The sequence below is a fragment of the Coregonus lavaretus genome (genome assembly GCF_964263955.1).
Source record: "Coregonus lavaretus genome assembly, chromosome: 24".
Classification (NCBI taxonomy): Eukaryota; Metazoa; Chordata; class Actinopteri; order Salmoniformes; family Salmonidae; genus Coregonus; species Coregonus lavaretus.
In genome coordinates this window covers 45,361,300-45,371,705 of record NC_140011.1, presented here as the reverse complement: position 1 = coordinate 45,371,705, position 10,406 = coordinate 45,361,300, and the positions used below count along the sequence as shown (strand labels likewise).

The following is a 10,406-nucleotide window of genomic DNA, read 5'->3' as shown; positions in this document are numbered from 1 at the left end:
AATGTGTTGTTTTACAGGGTCAGTCATAGTAGTATGATAGGTCCAGTGTAATGTGTTGTTCTACAGGGTCAGCCATAGTAGTATGATAGGTCCAGTGTAATGTGTTGTTTTACAGGGTCAGCCATAGTAGTATGATAGGTCCAGTGTAATGTGTTGTTCTACAGGGTCAGCCATAGTAGTATGATAGGTCCAGTGTAATGTGTTGTTTTACAGGGTCAGCCATAGTAGTATGATAGGTGCAGTGTAATGTGTTGTTTTACAGGGTCAGCCATAGTAGTATGATAGGTGCAGTGTAATGTGTTGTTCTACAGGGTCAGCCATAGTAGTATGATAGGTCCAGTGTAATGTGTTGTTCTACAGGGTCAGCCATAGTAGTATGATAGGTGCAGTGTAATGTGTTGTTTTACAGGGTCAGCCATAGTAGTATGATAGGTCCAGTGTAATGTGTTGTTCTACAGGGTCAGCCATAGTAGTATGATAGGTCCAGTGTAATGTGTTGTTTTACAGGGTCAGCCATAGTAGTATGATAGGTCCAGTGTAATGTGTTGTTTTACAGGGTCAGCCATAGTAGTATGATAGGTCCAGTGTAATGTGTTGTTTTACAGTGTCAGCCATAGTTGTATGATAGGTGCAGTGTAATGTGTTGTTTTACAGGGTCAGCCATAGTAGTATGATAGGTCCAGTGTAATGTGTTGTTTTACAGGGTCAGCCATAGTAGTATGATAGGTCCAGTGTAATGTGTTGTTCTACAGGGTCAGCCATAGTAGTATGATAGGTCCAGTGTAATGTGTTGTTTTACAGGGTCAGCCATAGTAGTATGATAGGTACAGTGTAATGTGTTGTTTTACAGGGTCAGCCATAGTAGTATGATAGGTGCAGTGTAATGTGTTGTTCTACAGGGTCAGCCATAGTAGTATGATAGGTCCAGTGTAATGTGTTGTTCTACAGGGTCAGCCATAGTAGTATGATAGGTGCAGTGTAATGTGTTGTTTTACAGGGTCAGCCATAGTAGTATGATAGGTCCAGTGTAATGTGTTGTTCTACAGGGTCAGCCATAGTAGTATGATAGGTCCAGTGTAATGTGTTGTTTTACAGGGTCAGCCATAGTAGTATGATAGGTCCAGTGTAATGTGTTGTTCTACAGGGTCAGCCATAGTAGTATGATAGGTGCAGTGTAATGTGTTGTTTTACAGGGTCAGCCATAGTAGTATGATAGGTGCAGTGTAATGTGTTGTTTTACAGGGTCAGCCATAGTAGTATGATAGGTGCAGTGTAATGTGTTGTTTTACAGGGTCAGCCATAGTAGTATGATAGGTGCAGTGTAATGTGTTGTTCTACAGGGTCAGCCATAGTAGTATGATAGGTCCAGTGTAATGTGTTGTTTTACAGGGTCAGCCATAGTAGTATGATAGGTGCAGTGTAATGTGTTGTTTTACAGGGTCAGCCATAGTAGTATGATAGGTGCAGTGTAATGTGTTGTTCTACAGGGTCAGCCATAGTAGTATGATAGGTGCAGTGTAATGTGTTGTTTTACAGGGTCAGCCATAGTAGTATGATAGGTCCAGTGTAATGTGTTGTTCTACAGGGTCAGCCATAGTAGTATGATAGGTCCAGTGTAATGTGTTGTTCTACAGGGTCAGCCATAGTAGTATGATAGGTGCAGTGTAATGTGTTGTTTTACAGGGTCAGCCATAGTAGTATGATAGGTCCAGTGTAATGTGTTGTTTTACAGGGTCAGCCATAGTAGAATGATAGGTCCAGTGTAATGTGTTGTTTTACAGGGTCAGCCATAGTAGTATGATAGGTGCAGTGTAATGTGTTGTTTTACAGGGTCAGCCATAGTAGTATGATAGGTGCAGTGTAATGTGTTGTTTTACAGGGTCAGCCATAGTAGTATGATAGGTGCAGTGTAATGTGTTGTTTTACAGGGTCAGCCATAGTAGTATGACAGGTCCAGTGTAATGTGTTGTTTTACAGGGTCAGCCATAGTAGTATGATAGGTGCAGTGTAATGTGTTGTTTTACAGGGTCAGCCATAGTAGTATGATAGGTCCAGTGTAATGTGTTGTTTTATAGGGTCAGCCATAGTAGAATGATAGGTCCAGTGTAATGTGTTGTTTTACAGGGTCAGCCATAGTAGTATGATAGGTGCAGTGTAATGTGTTGTTTTACAGGGTCAGCCATAGTAGTATGATAGGTGCAGTGTAATGTGTTGTTTTACAGGGTCAGCCATAGTAGTATGATAGGTGCAGTGTAATGTGTTGTTTTACAGGGTCAGCCATAGTAGAATGATAGGTCCAGTGTAATGTGTTGTTTTACAGGGTCAGCCATAGTAGTATGATAGGTGCAGTGTAATGTGTTGTTTTACAGGGTCAGCCATAGTAGAATGATAGGTCCAGTGTAATGTGTTGTTTTACAGGGTCAGCCATAGTAGTATGATAGGTGCAGTGTAATGTGTTGTTTTACAGGGTCAGCCATAGTAGTATGATAGGTGCAGTGTAATGTGTTGTTTTACAGGGTCAGCCATAGTAGTATGATAGGTCCAGTGTAATGTGTTGTTTTACAGGGTCAGCCATAGTAGTATGATAGGTCCAGTGTAATGTGTTGTTTTACAGGGTCAGCCATAGTAGAATGATAGGTCCAGTGTAATGTGTTGTTTTACAGGGTCAGCCATAGTAGTATGATAGGTGCAGTGTAATGTGTTGTTTTACAGGGTCAGCCATAGTAGTATGATAGGTGCAGTGTAATGTGTTGTTTTACAGGGTCAGCCATAGTAGTATGGTAGGTCCAGTGTAATGTGTTGTTTTACAGGGTCAGCCATAGTAGTATGATAGGTGCAGTGTAATGTGTTGTTCTACAGGGTCAGCCATAGTAGTATGATAGGTCCAGTGTAATGTGTTGTTTTACAGGGTCAGCCATAGTAGTATGATAGGTCCAGTGTAATGTGTTGTTTTACAGGGTCAGCCATAGTAGTATGATAGGTGCAGTTTAATGTGTTGTTATACAGGGTCAGCCATAGTAGTATGATAGGTGCAGTGTAATGTGTTGTTTTACAGGGTCAGTCATAGTAGTATGATAGGTCCAGTGTAATGTGTTGTTCTACAGGGTCAGCCATAGTAGTATGATAGGTCCAGTGTAATGTGTTGTTTTACAGGGTCAGCCATAGTAGTATGATAGGTCCAGTGTAATGTGTTGTTCTACAGGGTCAGCCATAGTAGTATGATAGGTCCAGTGTAATGTGTTGTTTTACAGGGTCAGCCATAGTAGTATGATAGGTGCAGTGTAATGTGTTGTTTTACAGGGTCAGCCATGGTAGTATGATAGGTGCAGTGTAATGTGTTGTTCTACAGGGTCAGCCATAGTAGTATGATAGGTCCAGTGTAATGTGTTGTTCTACAGGGTCAGCCATAGTAGTATGATAGGTGCAGTGTAATGTGTTGTTTTACAGGGTCAGCCATAGTAGTATGATAGGTCCAGTGTAATGTGTTGTTCTACAGGGTCAGCCATAGTAGTATGATAGGTCCAGTGTAATGTGTTGTTTTACAGGGTCAGCCATAGTAGTATGATAGGTCCAGTGTAATGTGTTGTTTTACAGGGTCAGCCATAGTAGTATGATAGGTCCAGTGTAATGTGTTGTTTTACAGTGTCAGCCATAGTTGTATGATAGGTGCAGTGTAATGTGTTGTTTTACAGGGTCAGCCATAGTAGTATGATAGGTCCAGTGTAATGTGTTGTTTTACAGGGTCAGCCATAGTAGTATGATAGGTCCAGTGTAATGTGTTGTTCTACAGGGTCAGCCATAGTAGTATGATAGGTCCAGTGTAATGTGTTGTTTTACAGGGTCAGCCATAGTAGTATGATAGGTACAGTGTAATGTGTTGTTTTACAGGGTCAGCCATAGTAGTATGATAGGTGCAGTGTAATGTGTTGTTCTACAGGGTCAGCCATAGTAGTATGATAGGTCCAGTGTAATGTGTTGTTCTACAGGGTCAGCCATAGTAGTATGATAGGTGCAGTGTAATGTGTTGTTTTACAGGGTCAGCCATAGTAGTATGATAGGTCCAGTGTAATGTGTTGTTCTACAGGGTCAGCCATAGTAGTATGATAGGTCCAGTGTAATGTGTTGTTTTACAGGGTCAGCCATAGTAGTATGATAGGTCCAGTGTAATGTGTTGTTCTACAGGGTCAGCCATAGTAGTATGATAGGTGCAGTGTAATGTGTTGTTTTACAGGGTCAGCCATAGTAGTATGATAGGTGCAGTGTAATGTGTTGTTTTACAGGGTCAGCCATAGTAGTATGATAGGTGCAGTGTAATGTGTTGTTTTACAGGGTCAGCCATAGTAGTATGATAGGTGCAGTGTAATGTGTTGTTCTACAGGGTCAGCCATAGTAGTATGATAGGTCCAGTGTAATGTGTTGTTTTACAGGGTCAGCCATAGTAGTATGATAGGTGCAGTGTAATGTGTTGTTTTACAGGGTCAGCCATAGTAGTATGATAGGTGCAGTGTAATGTGTTGTTCTACAGGGTCAGCCATAGTAGTATGATAGGTGCAGTGTAATGTGTTGTTTTACAGGGTCAGCCATAGTAGTATGATAGGTCCAGTGTAATGTGTTGTTCTACAGGGTCAGCCATAGTAGTATGATAGGTCCAGTGTAATGTGTTGTTCTACAGGGTCAGCCATAGTAGTATGATAGGTGCAGTGTAATGTGTTGTTTTACAGGGTCAGCCATAGTAGTATGATAGGTGCAGTGGAATGTGTTGTTCTACAGACCTCTTCTACCCCTTCATGGTAATTAGTTCCCCTCTGTCTCTCTCAGACCCGTAATGTTCCTGCTAACTTCAACGAGGCCAAGTACATCGCCTTCACCATGTACACGACCTGCATCATCTGGCTGGCCTTCGTCCCCATCTACTTTGGATCCAACTATAAGATCATCACCATGTGTTTCAGTGTTAGTCTCTCTGCTACTGTGGCCCTCTGCTGCATGTTCGCCCCCAAGGTAGGAGTCACTCACAGGGACTTAGATACACACACACACACACACACACACACACACACACACACACACACACACACACACACACACACACACACACACGCAAAGACTCTTAGACAGCATGCACACACACACACACACGCAAAGACACTTAGACAGCATGCACACACACACACACGCAAAGACTCTTAGACAGCATGCACACACACACACACACACACGCAAAGACACTTAGACAGCATGCACACACACACACACACGCACGCAAAGACTCTTAGACAGCATGCACACACACACACGCACGCAAAGACTCTTAGACAGCATGCACACACACACACACACACACACACACACACACACGCAAAGACTCTTAGACATTATGCACACACACACACACACACACACACTTAGACAGCATGCACACACACACACACACACACACACACACACGCAAAGACTCTTAGACAGCATGCACACACACACACACACACACACACACTTAGACAGCATGCACACACACACACGCACGCAAAGACTCTTAGACAGCATGCACACACACACACACACACACACACACACACACACACACTTAGACAGCATGCACACACACACACACACACACACACACACTCACACACGCAAAGACACTTAGACAGCATGCAGACACACACACGCACGCAAAGACTCTTAGACAGCATGCACACACACACACACACACACACTCACACACGCAAAGACACTTAGACAGCATGCACACACACACACACACACACACACACACACGCAAAGACACTTAGACAGCATGCATGCACACACACACACACACACACACACGCAAAGACACTTAGACAGCATGCACACACACACACGCACGCAAAGACACTTAGACAGCATGCACACACACTTGGACATGCACAAAAGTGTTACTGATGATGATTGATGTGATTACTGTTATCTCTGTTATCTCTGCTATCTCTGTTATCTCCGCGTCCCCCAGGTGTACATCATGCTGGCGAAGCCGGAGAAGAACGTACGGAGTGCCTTCACCACCTCTACCCAGGTCCGCATGCATGTAGGAGACGCCAAGACAGCCGCTAATGCTGCCAAATCCAAGACCATGGCTGGACTCTTCAGAAGGAAGGGGTCTGAAGAAAACCTCAGGTACTGTAGGGGTCAGAGGTCAGAGGTTAGGGGTTAGGGGTTAGAGGTTAGAGGTCAGATAGTTATTAAACCCTGTTGTGTTATGTCACCCCCCCCCAGCTCCAACGGTAAGTCAGTGAGGTTAGGGGTTAGAGGTTAGAGGTCAGATAGTTATTAAACCCTGTTGTGTTATGTCACCCCCCCCCCAGCTCCAACGGTAAGTCAGTGAGGTTAGGGGTTAGAGGTCAGAGGTCAGATAGTTATTAAACCCTGTTGTGTTATGTCACCCCCCCCCCCCAGCTCCAACGGTAAGTCAGTGAGGTTAGGGGTTAGAGGTCAGAGGTCAGATAGTTATTAAACCCTGTTGTGTTATGTCACCCCCCTCCCAGCTCCAACGGTAAGTCAGTGAGGTTAGGGGTTAGAGGTTAGAGGTCAGATAGTTATTAAACCCTGTTGTGTTATGTCACCCCCCCCCCCAGCTCCAACGGTAAGTCAGTGAGGTTAGGGGTTAGAGGTCAGAGGTCAGATAGTTATTAAACCCTGTTGTGTTATGTCACCCCCCTCCCAGCTCCAACGGTAAGTCAGTGAGGTTAGGGGTTAGAGGTCAGAGGTCAGATAGTTATTAAACCCTGTTGTGTTATGTCACCCCCCCCCCAGCTCCAACGGTAAGTCAGTGAGGTTAGGGGTTAGAGGTTAGAGGTCAGATAGTTATTAAACCCTGTTGTGTTATGTCACCCCCCTCCCAGCTCCAACGGTAAGTCAGTGAGGTTAGGGGTTAGAGGTTAGAGGTCAGATAGTTATTAAACCCTGTTGTGTTATGTCACCCCCCCCCCAGCTCCAACGGTAAGTCAGTGAGGTTAGGGGTTAGAGGTTAGAGGTTAGAGGTCAGATAGTTATTAAACCCTGTTGTGTTATGTCACCCCCCTCCCAGCTCCAACGGTAAGTCAGTGAGGTTAGGGGTTAGAGGTCAGAGGTTAGGGGTTAGAGGTTAGAGGTCAGATAGTTATTAAACCCTGTTGGATTATGTCACCCCCCACCCCCCTCCCAGCTCCAACGGTAAATCAGTGAGGTTAGGGATTAGAGGTCAGAGGTCAGATAGTTATTAAACCCTGTTGGATTATGTCACCCCCCTCCCAGCTCCAACGGTAAGTCAGTGAGGTTAGAGGTTAGAGGTTAGAGGTCAGATAGTTATTAAACCCTGTTGTGTTATGTCATCCCCCCCCCAGCTCCAACGGTAAGTCAGTGTCGTGGTCTCAGAATGAGCGTAGCGGCTACAGACCCAACCTGTGGAAGAGGATCTCCATCCACATCAAGAAGAAGGAGGAGGTCAACCAGACAGCCATCATTAAGCCCTTCTCTAAGGGGGCCGGCGCCCCCGACCTCGCCCCCGCCACGCCCCAACTTGGGGCCAGGGGGGTCTATGATGAACCTCAGGGGGCGCAGCATTACCCCCCTGGAACCTACCCCTGCCCCCCCTCGCCCCCTGCTGGAGCATACCACCGGTGTCCCCCCTCACCCCCGTCACCCTCCCCACTAACCCTGCCCACCGTCAGCCAAAGGGTGGGGGGCTACCACGCCTGTCCCCCACCGGGGCCTCAGGGGTCCCAGGACGGAGAGGAGGTCAGGGCTCTGCCATCCTACATGACAGAGAGGCCTCAGACAAGGGCGTGTGGCGGAGCGGGCAGGATGGGGGGTGGGGGTGGTAGTATTGGTAATAATGGCGTGGGTGATTTAGACATGGGTATAGGTGTTGGTGGTATAGGTGACCGGGGTATTGGTGTCGGCATGGTGGGCGGCCAGCCCCAGAGCTCCACCATCATGGATCAGATCAGCTGTGTGGTGAACCGTTTCACCGCCAACATCAGCCAGCTCAACAACATGATGCTCCCTGGGTCGCCACCGGAGGGCCCTGATCCCCCTGCCCCGGGACCAGCCCTCACCCCCGCCCCATGCCCCCCTCCCTACGTACTGCCCCGCACCAGACAGCCGAACACCACAGTCACCACCTACGCTGAAGTGGCAGCCATCGCCTCCTCTAACCATGGTAAACCCCGGGTGGGCGGGGCGGTCGGTGTGGTCTATGGTCCTGGGGGCGGGGTGTGTGGTACGGCGGCGGTGAGAACCACAGAGCTGCTGGAGGAGCTGGCTGCTCTGGCCCCTCCGTACCCATTTAGAGACTCCTCCCTGGGGTCGCCTGGCGCCTCGCCACCCTCCCTGTCCCCAGCCCTTTTCCCGGCCTCAGAGTCTGCCCTGGGTGAGCCCTGCCCCCCGGGGAAATATGACAGACTGATGCTACGGCACTACAGCCAGAGCTCCTCTTCCCTGTAAACTACTCCTCATCTTCCCTGTAAACTACTCCTCATCTTCCCTGTAAACTACTCCTCATCTTCCCTGTAAACTGCTCCTCATCTTCCCTGTAAACTACTCCTCTTCTTCCCTGTAAACTACTCCTCCTCTTCCCTGTAAACTACTCCTCATCTTCCCTGTAAACTACTCCTCATCTTCCCTGTAAACTACTCCTCATCTTCCTTGTAAACTTCTCCTCATCTTCCCTGTAAACTACTCCACTTCTTCCCTGTAAACTACTCCTCATCTTCCCTGTAAACTACTCCTCATCTTCCCTGTAAACTGCTCCTCATCTTCCCTGTAAACTACTCCTCATCTTCCCTGTAAACTACTCCTCTTCTTCCCTGTAAACTACTCCTCCTCTTCCCTGTAAACTACTCCTCATCTTCCCTGTAAACTACTCCTCATCTTCCCTGTAAACTACTCCTCATCTTCCCTGTAAACTACTCATGCACTTCCCTGTAAACTACTCCTCATCTTCCCTGTAAACTACTCCTCTTCTTCCCTGTAAACTACTCCTCCTCTTCCCTGTAAACTGCTCCTCATCTTCCCTGTAAACTACTCATGCACTTCCCTGTAAACTACTCCTCATCTTCCTCTGCCTCCTATTCTCTTCCGTCCAGTGACTCCTTCTGTCTTGGACAGAAAAATTTACATACTAGAGACGTGTTTTGTGGACTTGGTTGGACATAGGAATAAGAGGTTAGAAAATTAAGTTTTGCATTTGGAGATTTAGTTGGAGAAACTGTAAATGAGAGGAGGATGAGAGGAGAGCAGTAAAACAGTGCTGAAAAGACATGGACCAAACTGGATGAGCTACACAATATTTACTTGACTTTATTCCCTTTCCTTGGATAAGAGCCATAGTTTCTCCTCCCAGAGAGTGATGGGAGCCACACTAAAGGTCATCAGGACCACAGTACAGCCAAACTAAAGGTCATCAGGACCGCTGTACAGCCACACTAAAGGTCATCAGGACCACAGTACAGCCACACTAAAGGTCATCAGGACCGCAGTACAGCCACGCTAAAGGTCATCAGGACCGCTGTACAGCCACACTAAAGGTCATCAGGACCACTGTACAGCCACGCTAAAGGTCATCAGGACCGCTGTACAGCCACGCTAAAGGTCATCAGGACCGCTGTACAGCCACGCTAAAGGTCATCAGGACCGCTGTACAGCCACACTAAAGGCTCAAGACTAGAGGTAAAGACACGCTGTTGCTGCCAGCTGGCCTGATGGATGGTTGACTGCCTGTCTAACACCTGAAAAATGAACAAACTGAAAACTGCCTTCAGTTTCTGAGAGCACAGATGGACAACACAACATGTGGATTATAAGAGTCCGTAGCTAGTTTCTCCTGAGTTAAGTCATGTGTCTGGAAGTACTGAAAGCTGGGCAGTGGGAGGAGCAATACGGACTATGCCACACCCACATTACAACCTCGTCCTATCAGAGGTCACTTCACCAGACTCACTGCCTCCTGATAGGTGCTGGGAGAGAGGTCAAAGTTCAGCCAATGACTGGGCCTGTTCCTCTTCTTCGTCCGTTTTCGGCCCAGCTCAAAACGGTGACACTTCTTTTACTGGAAATCACTTCATGGACAAAACCCCAAAATGTAGAAAACTGTGATGAAAGTTTACCAGAACTACATCAGGCCTGTCTTCTAGGACTCCTCCCCCAGACAGGCCTGTCTTCTAGGACTCCTCCCCCAGACAGGCCTGTCTTCTAGGACTCCTCCCCCAGACAGGCCTGTCTTCTAGGACTCCTCCCCCAGACAGGCCTGTCTTCTAGGACTCCTCCCCCAGCCTGGATAACTAAATCAGCACAACATAAAAACAATTTACAGATCGTACAAAACACTACTACTACTACTACTACTACTACTACTACTACTACTACTACTACTACTACTACTACTG

The 10,406-nt window shown here is 46.8% G+C and overlaps 1 protein-coding gene across 1 annotated transcript in view; it reads left to right on the top strand.

Moving 5' to 3' along the window:
• The window catches only part of LOC311099908 (metabotropic glutamate receptor 5-like), a gene marked incomplete at both ends in the record, with an annotated part of 87,463 nt that extends 78,997 nt beyond the window's left edge, over positions 1–8,466 (top strand). Inside the window, 3 exons of the mRNA XM_084140626.1 lie at positions 4,819–5,001; positions 5,996–6,159; positions 7,365–8,466. Coding sequence (XP_083996752.1) covers positions 4,819–5,001; positions 5,996–6,159; positions 7,365–8,466 — 1,449 coding nt within the window. The remainder of the gene's footprint in view (positions 1–4,818; positions 5,002–5,995; positions 6,160–7,364) is intronic.
• Between the last annotated feature and the right edge of the window lie 1,940 nt (positions 8,467–10,406).